The following is a 15,335-nucleotide window of genomic DNA, read 5'->3' on the forward strand; positions in this document are numbered from 1 at the left end:
GGACGCGCTAAAAGTAGCACGGGCGTGCACCTGGGCGCGCATGTCCAGTTTCTGTTTTATCGTTTCTTTTCCTCGTCTTCAAGCGTACTCAGCTCCGAGGAGTCTTTCTTGCTCCAAAATGGTTCCAATCACACTTTTAAGGCATCACATAGGCTCCTCAACCTGAACTGTATACAATTCACAATTAGAGCCTATTTTTCATCAATTAACCATATTATGATATTGGAATATAATCAAGTGGAAGCATAAACAATTGCCAAAATTACCTAGATTTAGCCTATTATCAACACCCCACACTTAATTCATTGCTAGTCCTCGAGCAATCAAACTATGCATTCTAAAGGTTTCTCCACTCAACCATGTCCCCTAACGTTTTACACCTAGAAAAATTTACATACATTACGCCTAGCAGTGAACAATCCTAGCCTCAAAGGTCGACTCTCAAGTGCCATGCAATATTTATACTTCCTCAACATACTCTACACAGAAGTCAAGACTTGCTTTTCCGTCACGAATCATATGCCCTCACAATCACATCAACGCAAACTGAAACCAATCCACACATTCGAGTCATATACTCACATATATCAAAGAAATCACTCACCCTCACAAAAGAAGTCACATGCATGCAATTGGTACCATAAGTTTGCCCTTAATGTAAATCTCTACTAATGTAGGCTTGCTCGACCCAAAATCAATTAGGACTTTTTCATGGTTATAATGTGGGCTAAGGGATGGGTAGGATATATTTAGGAATAGTGACTAACCCTCCTAAGCACTTTAACACATCACAAGAGCAATTTTCGCGCAAATTCTTCAACCCACTTCACTTTCACAAACAATATCACCCTACAAATACTCCCTTCTTCTTTAAGAACTATATTAATTCATACCCACTAGCTGGAACAAGACACAATGTATTCATTTTTCTTCTTTTTTTTTTTTTGAGTTTATTCTTCTTTTTCTTTTCACTTTCCGCTAGTGGTGTATTATTCTACAAAACAAGTGCACCTTTCTTCCTTTTATTGGTTCCACTCAAAAGCCACCCCACACTTATTTCCTTCTTACTTCTTTTAGCACTCATCTCACAATTAAAGTGCTTTAAGAGGTAAAAGGATAAAAACAATGTCAATTAAGAACAAAGGGTATAGGCTTGTAATGCGGGTGCCAAACAAAAGTCTATAGGCTCAAAAGGGTTAACTAGGGACAAATTATATTTGTGATAAGAAATTAAGCTCAACAAGGTTAAAGAAAGCCTAAAATCATTTTTCAAACCGAGCATCACCTAAAATTTCGCTTCAACTCACATACTGGGCAAGTTCTAGACGCAAGTACAATACATGGACTACACAAAAACTCACCACACATGGCATATGAATCATTCAGATCAGCTCATCAAGGCGCTCTATTACGAGCATTCAATTCAGTAACAAACATACAGATTAAGGCATTTTTAGTGAGATTCAACAAATAAGACTAAGCGTTACACTCTAGGGTCTATTGTGTTCGGGTGTGTCAACGCTATGGGTTCTCTTTTGATTCTCTAGCTCGTAGCCCATTAACCTAATCTACAAATCAAAAAGAAAACAAAATAAAAAAAACTACCTATACCCGGTTCAAGCTAAACCCTTGGAAAAGAACCGTGGCCTAAAGAAAAACCAAGGGGGAGTTGCTACACTACCTAAGAAAAAAAATAAAAAAAATCTTTTTGGTGTTTTCTCTAAACTAACTTCCCTCAAGAAAATCGTCTAAAAGATCCGTCATCAGGAAGAGTCTACATATTTTCCAATTTTTTTTTCGACTCAGTCCCTCAAGAACCCCGCCGAAAGGGATCCATCATCGGGACGAGCCATTTATCTAAATTAAACAAACGACTCCTACTCAATCATCATCAAAACTATCAAGTCAAAATGAAACAAAACAAAACAAACAGTCAATCGATACAACTACATACAACATACACTGAAGAAATCCCCACCCCACACTTAAAAATGAAGACATGTCCATATGGCTTAAAATTTGAAAGAGCAGTGAGGTAAGGAACTTCCCTGAGGGTTCACTCCTGGTCGGAGACGGTTTCCGGGTTTACGTTGCACGCACGCCCTAGAGCTCGCAGCCAGCCCATGAATTTCTTTTCCGACTTCACTTGTCGGTCAGCTACCGCATCTACTCGAGTGCCCAAATCAGCCATGGAGGTACGCAAACCAGCCATCTCCGCCTCCATCGCAGTAAAACGGGATACCCGGGCAGCTCCTAAAGATGTTGCCATCCCAGATGGTCCTGTTGCTGCCACATTTTGCTCCTGAGTCTGCGGTGTTGTCCCCATGTGCACCTCAGCATCCTCTCCGTCATGAGAATCATCAGAGCTACTACTCGCAGACTAGCCACCTCTCGCCTCCTCCTCTACTACTTCCGGCTTCTTGCCCGTGGTCACTTTATCAGCGCGGAATTGGCCTTCCCTTTTTACCAACCCATCCACAGCTATATTTTCGGGCACTTGAGCATCCCTGCATAGTTGAGTAACTAAAGAAGGGAAAAAGAACCCATACCTTTTGACTTGGCTACGGACGAATATCTCGTCATGCATCACTTTGGCCACGTCGAAGTCGTGACCATTTACAAAGCACCAAATCAATGCAGTGCGGGGCCCATTGACCTCTGTAGTATTGTGAGACGGAATCAAGCGGTTGTTTATGAGGTACAACCAGCACTTCCCTTCAAAGGTGAGTGCTGAGGAGAGAAACTTCTCTCTATAGTCCATCCAGACCACTTCTTTCCTGGGTGCACAAATAGTCTCAAAGAATCGCGCCTATTTTTCGTTCGTTGGGTTGCGGCCGTATTCATAGAAGTCATCATAAATAGTTAGAGGTGGAGGTAGCTGGTAGGCCATCCGTATCGCCTCAACAGAAGCATTCACTGCCCTTCGACGCACCGTGACTACTCCATTATCATGCTCTGGCACATTCGCATAAAATTCCCGCACAACCGTTGCATTGCCCTCACCGGGCTCATTGATGAATGTGTGCAACCCTCGCCTCACCAACTCCTCGTACATGTGAGGACAGTGTCTCTGGAGCTGTCCGACGTTAATACCTCTCTCCGGAATTGGCTTTTTACAAGCCTTTTCCGCAAAGCGGGCCTGAGCATTGGCTGAAACAAATTTGGAACTAGATGAACCAGCCTGGCTACTTGATGAGGCTCCTGTGGCGCGTCGTTTCCTAGATGGAGTCATGATGCCTGCAAAACGGGAACACATTAGCCCAACCCAACAAAAATATTGTGACTTAATGTGGTTACTCAGACTTCACACGCATAAGTGGTCACAATTACATAATCATGCTCATTGGGACCTTTCCACAACCACCTTGTAGGCATTAGGCATTCACAACACCTTTTAAGCTTTTGAGAACAATAACCACCCACATACATTCACTAACAACATAAATCAAGTGGGATTTCACCCCACACTGATCCTCCACCAACACCAAAACACATTGCACCAATTTTTACACAAAATCTAAGTACAACTACTACAACATAAGCATAAGAATACAACAAACAAATCTGAAAAATAAAGAGAGAAAAAGAGAAGAAAGAAACTAGGGCTCATACCTATGGTGAAGGAGAATGGGGAAGATGCTAGTGAACTCGGGGGGAAGGAGTCATGAGATGGGGGAAGGGATTTGAGGCAGGGATTTTTTTGTTGGTGGGGTTTGATTGGAAGAATGGGGGAAGAGGATTTTTGATTTTGTGTGTGTTTGACTGGGGGTAGACGAAGGGGGGGTATTTTGTTTGAAGGGGTAAGAAGAGACGGGGAGGGGGTTAGTAGGGGGCAATTTAGTCTAAAGATTAAACAAATAAAAAAACTAAAAAAAATATTTACACAAAAACGCCGGATTTTTGACGGAACTAGCACGCCTAGGTGCGCGAGCGCGCTCATTTTAGCGCGGCCAACACAGAAACGTTGAGCAACTAGCGCGCCCAGGTGCGCATTCAGTAGCGCGGTCGCACTAGTAGCGCACTCATTTTAGCGCGTCCAAGGCAGAAACTTTGCAATTTAGCCCACCCAGTAGAGCGTCCAGTAGCGCGGGCGCGCATCTGGGTGTTTTTTTTCTTCAACTTTTCACCTGTTCTTACCTCGTTCATTTGCCTTAGCACCTACCCTTTGTCACCTGCATTGGTTAGCTCGTCCTAAAACACAAAATTAACACTACTACTATCGTTGGGTTGCCTCCCAACCAGCGCCTTATTTAACATCGTGGCACGACGGTTACAACAATTCAATAGGTTGCCTCCCATCTAGCGCCTGATTTAACGTCACGGCACGACTCAACACGTTCTCAAGCATCTGTCAAGTCCACCGAGGTCTTGTGACGTGCAAAGTCACCACCCCAGTAATGTTTTATCCTTTGACCATTCACCAAGAAAGTACCAGTTGAACTCATATCCCGCAATTCCACAGCTCCATGAGGCTTCACACTTACCACAACGAAAGGGCCTGACCAACGAGATTTAAGCTTTCCGGGAAAAAGCTTCAACCTCGAATTGAACAAAAGAACTTCTTGCCCTGGCTCGAACTCTCGATGTTGAATGTGCTTGTCATGCCACCTCTTAGTCTTCACTTTATACAATTTGGCATTCTCATATGCGTGCAAACGAAACTCATCAAGCTCGTTGAGTTGCAGCAACCTCTTCTCGCCAGCCAAGTCCCCATCCATATTCAGCTTTTTAATTGCCCAATAGGCCTTATGTTGAAGTTCGACAGGCAAGTGACATGCCTTCCCATAAACTAACTTATACGGAGAAGCACCTATGGGAGTTCTGTATGCAGTTCGATATGCCCACAATGCGTCATCTAACTTCCCTGCCCAGTCTTTTCTATTTGCACTCGCTATTTTCTCAAGAATCTGCTTCACCTCTCTGTTTGATACTTCCACTTGACCACTCGTCTGGGGGTGATAGGAAGTGGAAACATTGTGTTTGACTTCGTACTTTGCAAGAACATTATTCAGCAGTTTGTTGTAGAAATGCATTCCTCCATCACTGATCAACACTCTGGGAGTTCCAAAGCGTATGAAGATGTGCTTCTTAACAAAGCTTACCACCACCTTTGCATCATTAGTGGGAAGAGCAATGGCCTCCACCCACTTAGACACATAATCGACTGCCACCAAGATGTACCTATGACCATTGGAGTATAACGGTCCCATAAAGTCAATTTCCCACACATCAAAAAGCTCCACTACCAGAATGTTTTGCAGCGGCATCTCGTGCTTCTTTGTGATCGTTCCGGTTCTTTGGCACCTGTCACACATTTTAACAAAGGCGTGTGCATCCCTAAACAATTTTGGCCAATAGAAACCTGATTGTAGCACTTTCTGGGCGGTCCTGTCTCCATCATGATGACCTCCGTATGGCGAGGCATGACAGCTATGAAGTATGGCATTCATCTCCTCCTCAAGAACACATCTCCGCACCAACTGATCTGCACAGAGCCTATATAAGAATGGATCATCCCACATGTAAAGCCTCACATCATGTAAGAACCTTCTTCTATTATCGGGTGTCAATTCTGGTGGTGTCACCCCGCTTGCAATAAAGTTCACATAATCTGCATACCACGGGGCTGTGCTTGAGGTGATTGCCAATAATTGCTCATCAGGGAATGTTTCTTTAATTGCACCCCCTTCAGCTACATGATTTCGATTTTCTAATCTGGACAAGTGATCAGCCACTTGATTCTCTGTTCCTTTGCGATCTCGAATCTCTAAATCAAACTCCTGCAAGAGTAGGACCCACCAAATCAGTCTCGGCTTGGTGTCCTTCTTCTCAAACAGGTATCTGATAGCTGAATGATCTGTGTAGACGATGACTTTAGTCCCCGCAAGATATGACCTTAACTTGTCAAACGCCCACACCACTGCAAGCAACTCTTTTTCAGTGACTGTGTAGTTTATCTGAGCTGGATTCAGAGTTTTGCTCACATAGTAGATGGAGTGGAAGATTTTATTTCTCCTTTGCCCCAAGACAGAACCAACAGCCAAGTCGCTCGCATCGCACATCAACTCAAATGGCTGCTCCCAATTCGGAGCAATTATGATTGGTGCAGTCACCAAGCTTCCCTTCATCTCCTCGAATGCCATCAGAAAGGCATCATCAAATTGAAGGCGACATCTTTCTCAAGCAACCTGCACAAGGGAGAGGAAATTTTCGAGAAATCTTTAATGAAATGACGATAAAAACCTACATGGCCCAAGAAACTGCGAATGCCTTTGACAGATATCGGCGGAGGCAATTTTTCAATCACTTCCACCTTTGCCTTGTCCACCTGCAAACCATCTTTGGACACCTTGTTCCCCAAAACTATACCTTCACGTACCATGAAATGACACTTTTCCCAGTTTAGCACCAAGTTAGTTTCTTCACACCTAGCAAGTACTTTATCAAGGTTCATCAAGCAGTTATCAAAAGAACATCCAAACACAGAAAAATCGTCAATGAACACTTCCACAAACCTCTCAACCATGCCAGTAAAAATGGCCATCATACACCTTTGAAAAGTCGCAGGTGCATTACAAAGACCAAAGGGCATTCTCTTGAACGCATACGTGCCACAAGGACACGTAAAAGTGGTCTTCTATTGGTCCTCTAGGGCTATAGCAATCTGATTATACCCCGAGTAACCATCTAAGAAGCAATAGTACTCCTGACCAGCTAATCTATCAAGCATTTGGTCAATAAAGGGGAGGGAAAAGTGGTCCTTCCGGGTGGCACTGTTCAATTTTCTATAGTCAATGCAAATTCTCCACCCGGTGACAGTTCTTGTAGGGATTAAATCATTATTCTCATTAACTACTACAGTCATCCCCCCTTTCTTGGGTACACATTGGACGGGGCTTACCCATTTGCTGTCTGAGATAGGAAATACAATACATGCATCAAGCCACTTAATCACTTCTTTTCTTACCACCTCTTTCATGATTGGATTGAGTCAGCGTTGTTGCTCTACACTGGGCTTGTGTCCGTCCTCCATGAGGATTTTGTGCATGCAAAAGGCTGGGCTAATGCCCTTAATGTCAGACATCGTCCACCCAAGTGCTTGCTTGTGCTCACATAGCACTCTCAACAGCTTTTCTTCCTGCAATTTAGACAAGTCAGAAGAAACAATAATGGGTAAAGTGTCAGAGTCACCCAAATAAGCATATTGCAGGTGAGGTGGGAGAGGTTTAAGCTCCAATTTTGGGGCTTTCTCAATTGACGGCTTTGGAGGAGGTCCCTTTGGCCTATTCAAAGGCTCAAAGGGGTGTATCCCTTTCATGTACACACAAGATATATCAAGGATGTGCATCATCTCCTCAACCTCCTCATCAGCCCCCAGGCTATCAAGCAACATAAGTGCTTTCTCCAGAGAATCGTCTAGATATACACTCGGAGATTGAATTTGCTCATCAGCCTCAACAACAGATATCATTGAGAGCTCCTCATAGTGGCGGGGAAGTTGGATTGCTTTGTAGACATTAAAAACTACTTCCTCATCATCTACCCTCAAAATCATCTTTCCCTCTCTCACTTTGATAATTGCATCACCAGTATCTAAGAGAGGTCGCCCTAATATGATTGGAACCAGTTCATCAACCTCATAATCGAGGATAATGAAATCAGCAGGGAATATGAACTTCCCAATCTGCAGCAACACATCTTCAATCACCCCTTCAGGGTGTGCTATCGATCTATCAGCCAGCTGCAACATCACAGTAGTGGGCCTTGGAGCTCCCAGGCCCAATTGCTTGAACAAAGACAGGGGCATCAGATTTATGCTCGCCCCTAAATCGCAAAGAGCATGGCCCACATCAATATTACCAATGTGCACAGGAATCATGAAACTGCCAGGATCCTTAAGCTTTTGAGGGAGCTTATTTTGGACCCTTGAAGTGCACTCCTCAGTAAGTGCCACTGTCTCAAATTCAGTTAATATTATCTTGTGAGCCACTATATCTTTTATGTACTTAGCATACATTGGAATTTCACGAAGCACATCAACAAGTGGGATATTCAATTGAACCTGGCTCAACATAGAGAGAAATTTTGTGAACATGCGATCATCATTCTTTTTCTGCAATCTCTGGGAGAAAGGTGGTGGTGGCCTTGGGGACTCCACTGGCTCTGGAATTTCAACATCATTCTTTGGCTCGTGAGTCACTTTAGGGATCAACTCTCCCTCAGGTATGGGTTTGTCTCTCTTTTTCTTTGGCACTTCCTCTAGCTCCCTCCCATTTCTAAGTGTAACTGCATTCACTTGAGGGTTCTTTTCTGTATCACTAGGGAGAGCGCCTGCAGGTCTAGTGTTTTGATTTGTTGCTAACTGCCCCATTTGCCTTTCAAGATTTCTGAAATCGGTCCTGAGTTGCTGATTGTCAATCAACAACTTCTTTAGCAAATCATTGGTACTTTCTTCCATTTGTTGGGGTGGTCTCTGAGGTTGATTGAAACTCCCTTGGGGTCTATGTTGATTCTGATTCTACTGATTTCCACCCCATGAGAAGTTGGGATGATTCCTCCAATTTGGATTGTAAGAATTCCCATATTGTGCATGCTGATTCGGTGGACCTCTATTCTGTTGCCCCACATAATAGATGGATTCCGGATTCGTGGGGCACATATCACTCATATGACTGTCGCCACAGAATTCGCAGCAAATAGTCATTTGTTGTACATGTTGCATTGTCTGTGGCTGCTGCATTGTTATCCTAGTCATCTGATTGGCCAGCTTTGCAATATCGGCTCTTATGGTTGACACGTCGTCGAGCTCAAGTAACCCAGCTGATTTTTGCTTAACTGCCTTTCGTGAATCACCCTCACCTTGCCAGTTATTATCATTAGCAGTGAAGTTATTCAGCAAGATTTGGATTTCACTGTACGGTCTGGCCATGCAACTACCCCCAAACTGAATCAAGATTCATCTTTGAAGCATTATCAACCCATCTACAAAAGTGTGACCCAATACCTCATCCGTCTGGCAATGATGAGGACAGTCTCTAAGCATCTTCTTGTACCTTTCCCATGCTTGACGAAGTGTCTCGCCAGCTCGTTGTTCGAACCCAAGAATTTGACTCCTCAATACCTTTGTTTTCTTAGTGGGGAAAAACTTGATTAAGAATTTCCTTGCCAGATCATCCTAGGTGCGGATTGAATTAGTTGGCTCCTTATTCAACCACTCCTTAGCTTCCCCAATCAGTGAAAAGGGGAAAAGTGTCAGCCTGACATAGTCCTTAGAAACATTCGGATAATTGTAAGTATCTGTAATTTCCAAGAAATTCTGAATGTGCCTCTGCGGGTCTTCATGAGGTAAGCCCAAGAATAGCCCTGTGGACTATATCAGCTGCACCATGTATTGTTTTAGCTCAAAGTGCCCAGTGATATCAGGCTTCACAATAGCCTGAGTCATATTAGCCAGACTGGGCCTTGCGGCTTCGATCACCGCGCGTTCCTCATTACCTGCCATCTCAATTGGCTGTAGTTGAACTATGATGTCCAACTCTCTTTCAATTCTAGTTCTAGCGTCCACCTCCCTCCTCAATCTGTGAAGTGTTCGTTCAATTTCGGGATCAAGAGGAAGGAGATTGTTTGCGCTTCTACTTCTTCGCATTCAAGAAAAGAAAACCTGTATTGGCACGAACAAAGTGAACTGAAAATTAAAACTTGAATAAATAAATAATAAAAGCTCAACTCAGTCAAGTAACTAATTTCTAAGTCCCCGGCAACAACGCCAAAAACTTGTTGCGACCAAAAACACTCACGCAAGTGCACGTGATCGTCAAGTAATAGAGTAGTGAGAGAGTATCGTTCCCACGAAGACTTATGATTAACTGTTGACTAATTCAAACTCAATTAGTTTGTCTATTCAAGAGGGTTTTTTTAAAAAAAAGTAGAGATGTAATTGTTTTACTACCTAATTATCAAGCAATAATCTAACTAGAGCAATTAACCAAACAAATAACAATTCCGAGTAACAAACAGTAGGAGAGGATATTCCAGGGTCACGGGCTAATTAACAATCGTGTTATGTTCTTAGCTTAAAATGACTGATCCATTTACCTAGATTGTTGATTGACAGGGTTAATGTTACTCATAAGAATCTGTCGAATCCTTACTCGCCTATTCAAGTTAACTCAATGCCTATATGTCTATGGAATTAAGATTAACAAGAATGCATTTACAATTCCTGTATTTCAACCAAGCAAGGCAATTGGGTATATGTTTATCCCAATTGCTAATCCGTTCCCCGAGGCCCGGGTTCAAGAACTTGCTCTATTTAATTCTATATGCAATCTAAAGTTCCCACTTTCGAGTTCAACTAAAGATTCGTAGATAGTATTTTACTGTTAGCTACTCAACAAAATAATTAAAAGCAGATATAAATAAACAACCCAAGATGATAAACTAACTTTGTCAAATTAAACTTCAAACAACAACATTCATGTTTCACCCATGACCCTAGAACAATGGATTTTAGCTACTCATACTAGTGTTCATCACAAATAGGTTCAATTTCATCCCAAATAGCAAAAACCAAGAGAAGAAAAGAAGAACTTGATGGTCAAATCTCCTCCTTGCCTCTTGACTCTCTATTTCTTGCACTCGACTCTCCAAAACTTCCTTGGTCGAGCTTGACTTTATATAGGTTAAGTGGGTTTTCCTCCAGATTTCTAATTTTGCTCCTAAATAATTCTTCCCAAAATTTGGACTAGCGCGACCGCACACCTGGACGCGCATCTGGCCGCGCTAGTTGGCTGAGGATTCTGTCTTGGACACGCTAAAAGTAGCGCGGGCGCGCACTTGGGCGCGCATGTCCAGTTTTCTGTTTCATCGTTTCTTTTTCTCGTCTTCAAGCATACTCAGCTCCGAGGAGTCTTTCTTGCTCCAAAATGGTTCCAATCACACTTTTAAGGCATCACATAGGCTCATCAACCTGAAATGTATACAATTCACAATTAGAGCCTATTTTTCATCAATTAACCATATTATGATATTGGAATATAATCAAGTGGAAACATAAACAATCGCCAAATTACCTAGATTTAGCCTATTATCAAATAGTTTTTGCTCGGTAAAGATTGAGTTTTTTTATTAAAAATTATACTGTATATATTAATATTTATCATATTTACCGCGCAAAGCGCGGATAGTTACACTAGTATCAATATAAAGCAGGGCCCTTCGAAAGTGATGTGGCATCTCTTATTGATGAGGAAAGTATTTATCTATTTTCTTAGAATTTTAGGGATTTTTTTTCTCTTTTCACACAATAAACTCAATTAATAAATCTAAAAGATTAATTTCCTGAAACGGTGCATTAATTTTCTTATTTTACACCTCTTACATCTCCTCTCTTTCCTCATTATTATGTATCACTACAACTTTTTGTTGAAACATTTCTTTTTTTCCCGCTAGCGTCTTTTCAACCTCCTTCTTTGTTTCGATTTCCTTCCTTGAAACACATGCATTTACTTTCTTCCTTGACTCACTTCTATGACTGCTTTTAATTATAAAGTATCTTTATTCCTTTCTTCCCAGCCTCCAAATACACTTATAATATTTCTCTGTAGTAACATCTTTTTCCTACAGGCTTCTCACCTCTTCCCTAAATTTTACAATTGGCATAAAGTTAAATTTATGCACAGTCTCAAATTACTTATGCATTCTATGCCGTTCAAACTCTGTTTTACTTCAAATTTGAAAAACGAGAAGGAACATCAATAGACAGTAAAATCATCAAACAAACAATGGAAACAGAGAAAGTAGATAGTATCGTCGAAGGAGTGAGTTTAGTAGAAAAAGAAAGAAGAGGATTAAGAAGCATGACTTTTGATGGAGTAAAAAGATGTTGTGTCTTTTGAAGGATGAGACAGAGCAAAGCCTGCTAACTCATATAATGATACTAGGTTTCAGATAATCATTTGAATCATGCAAGATGTATTATTATGAGAGACTTGACACAGAAGGGTGAAGTTTTTGTTAAGATCATTCATTATGAATAGGATGAAATTAGATAAGAAGAAGGGGAGATGGAGATGCGCCGAACTCCGAAATGTATATTGAATGAATGCGTGTATTTGTATAGAATATTGCAACAGATTTATTATTTTGTTATAAAGGCAAATTTGGAGAATATTTATCTTAGCTATGGAGGAAGTAGCATGTTAGGGGGAGAGAAAGAAGAAAAGAAATGAAAGAGATGATAAATGAAAGGGAAAAAGAAAAGAACGAGAAATGAAAGGGAAAAAGATTAGAAGAAAGTAGTATGTACATTTATTTTTCCATTTTTACCTAATCTTAAACTTTTTGATTTTGTATCTTCTTCTTCTTTTTTCATCTTTTAAATTTTTTCCTTTTTCTTAATTTGTTTTGTGGATTTATTTTCCATTTCTCTTTTCTTTATCATAAATATAAGAAAATTTCAAAAAGGAAAAGAAGATGTAGAGCGTAGATTTTACATATATATTCCTATGGCCAAAGAACACGTGTGTATATATATATATATATATATATATATATATATATATATATATATATATATATATATATATTTCCATATTAGCTTTGTCTTTTTACCTCGCCGTATTTGAAGAATCCTGCTTATGATTTCTTACTTGTGAAGATTAAGGATCAGAAAACCATGTTTAATTTAGGTTAGAAAACCGATACGTATTTTTTTAAAACCACCTAGATATAAGATAAATATAAAAGAAATGAACTTTCTTGAAAGTTTTTTCTCTTCCTTTTTTAAGAAAATCAAAGAAATGCTAGAATTAGTTAAATTGCCGTTTGACTCAAAAAGCATAAAGCTTTTCAGAAAGAAATACATAACAAAGATAACTATTCCCCAACTTGAAATGTAGAAACACTGAGTGAAGTTGAACACTAGAATTGCCTTGATCATATATCTTATATCATTGCATTGTCTTTAAATCCTCCATACATACATACATACATACATATATATATATATATATATATATATATATATATATATATATATATATATATATATATATATATATATATATATGTAAACAGTGAATAAAGTAAAAAAATATAATTTCCTTTTTTTATTTTAGTAATGAAGAAGTAAAAGAAATTTTCACAATTTTACTAATTATGAATGACGAAAAAGTTAAATCATATACTATGTGTTTTTAATACTAATTATTGTTTCTTTTACCACAAAAAGATTTGTTACGAAATGGTTGTATATGTGAAGTTATTAAGCATATATAGTTGTAGTTTTAATATCATTCTTTTTGTTACCTTCAAATTATTTTTTGTGAAACTGAGCTAACCGTTAAAAATATAAATATGTTCTACATATTCAACTTATAGAATTAAAATTATCAAGGAAATTTTTAAAGCTCATTTATTTATTTTTATGACCGCGCAGAGCGCGACAAATTCACTAGTTACTAATAAATGGATTGCTTTTGTCATTTGTAATAGGTTAACTGAGAGTATAAAAAGTTCAACATGTTTTTTTTTTTTTTTTCAGCTAGATTTATTAATTAACTAATTAATCTGACGATGTCTGTTTTTTTAACAGTTGTGGTGTTAGAGCTAGAGCTTTGAAGAAGATTGGTCATGGGTGGTCTCTAATACTAAAAACGCACGTTATGCCACGTGGATTGCAGTAATTATTCATGAATTTTGATACTCCCTGGTTTTAATGGCTTATAAAATTTAGTACAGTTTAATGTAAACTTATCTGTATAACGCACATGACATTCATCTTATTTCAATTTTATCTTCTAACCAATGTTTCCCCTCATAAATGTTTCCTGGACCAATTCCAAACTATTTCTCCTCCATTCATTGTATTAATTTAACATATTACATAACAAGTAAGGTGAAGCAGAATTATGTACTATTTTTTTTTTAATGAGAAACAAATTCTATATATACTTGAATTCTCAATGTAGTTGTTACATAGTTGATTCTCATCCTATAATTGAATCTTCTCGCTGTTTAAAAGAACTTTTAATATGAAATTAATACTTCGTAACGCAAACAGTAAGTAGGCAATCCATTAGTCTTAACTTAGTAATTTGTAATGAAAGACCTTAATGACACAATCATTTATAACCCTCTAAAGGAAATGGGTTATGATTCATAAGCAGCATTTCCCCATAAATCAAACTACTCTTTTTAGAGCTTAACTTATATACATAGTTCCTAAAGATATACAGATAGTGTATTATAACATAATTTAGCAAGTTATCTATTATTAGTTTCACTTTTTATTAATGGTTACATATAAATATTTATAACATTGAAATTCACTCAACCATTGTGTATAGAGGCGGATCTACCCTTAGAGTAGGGAGGTCATCAACCCCTGGTAACTTCAGAAGATATGTATGTACATATGTGAATATATCTTGAATAATATGTATATCTTTTAATTGGTACCTTAAAACTCAGAGGTCAGACAACTGTATTTGTCGATTTGGGCGGCACAACTTGACTTTGTAGTATGCTGCCTGGGTTCGATTTGCAGCCCAGCATCCAGGGGAGGATCCAACTTAATATGTGTGGATTCCCCTGAACCCAATAACTTTTGCACATACCCTGTATATGTATTAAAAATCTACAAAATATTAATAATCATTTAATTGTGAACTGATGTTTGGCTATAATTCTATATTTTGCATTACTTATCTTATATTTTGGGGCTTTAATGCTATACTATATTAAATTTGTGCTTAATTGAGCTTATTTTATGTGTAGGTACATTGAAGACGAAATTGGGAGCAAAATAGAGATTTTATGTGTATTTTATGCACTACAAGAATGACTCATGATTATTTGATGATGAGAATAATTTTGATGTCATGATTGGCTCGTAGTTATTTGTCGTGATTATTTGATGATGGAGTGATGATTAATATTTGAAAAGCAAAGAAAGGAAAGCAAAGTTAGGCAAAGCCTCAAAAGATAGCAAAATGAAAAGAAAAAAAACAAAGCAGTAAAGAAGAATTCAGCGAAGCGAGCCGTGTTGCTCGCTATAGACATGGGCGTATCTATGCCTTGGGCCTTGGGATATGGGCTTACGTGAACCCATATTCCTCTTAATAAATTATATATAATAATGTTATATTTTTTTAAAATTACTTAAATATATGTGTGTGCATTCATAGTCAAAGACTTTTATTGTACAATAATTATTCGGTGCACCTCTACGAGTAAAATTGGCGGTTTAAATCTCACTTCAAACGGTCTTATTTACGGCACGGAGTATAGATACATATGTGAAAATCACTAATTAAAAGAATATAATTTTGAAC

General features: G+C 39.0%; 1 protein-coding gene across 1 annotated transcript; it reads right to left on the reverse strand.

The window, feature by feature from the left end:
* Positions 1-6,991: 6,991 nt before the first annotated feature.
* LOC104235694 (uncharacterized) lies at positions 6,992-8,458 on the reverse strand. The gene has a single exon (XM_009789502.2). The coding sequence runs from the start codon at positions 8,456-8,458 to the stop codon at positions 6,992-6,994; it is 1,467 nt and encodes a 488-aa protein (XP_009787804.2).
* Between the last annotated feature and the right edge of the window lie 6,877 nt (positions 8,459-15,335).

Source organism: Nicotiana sylvestris, chromosome 6 (assembly GCF_000393655.2).
Source record: "Nicotiana sylvestris chromosome 6, ASM39365v2, whole genome shotgun sequence".
Classification (NCBI taxonomy): Eukaryota; Viridiplantae; Streptophyta; class Magnoliopsida; order Solanales; family Solanaceae; genus Nicotiana; species Nicotiana sylvestris.

Coding starts and splice junctions, on each gene's coding strand:
- LOC104235694 (XM_009789502.2), bottom strand. CDS start 8,458: ATGGAAGAAAGTACCAATGATTTGCTAAAGAAGTTGTTGATTGACAAT.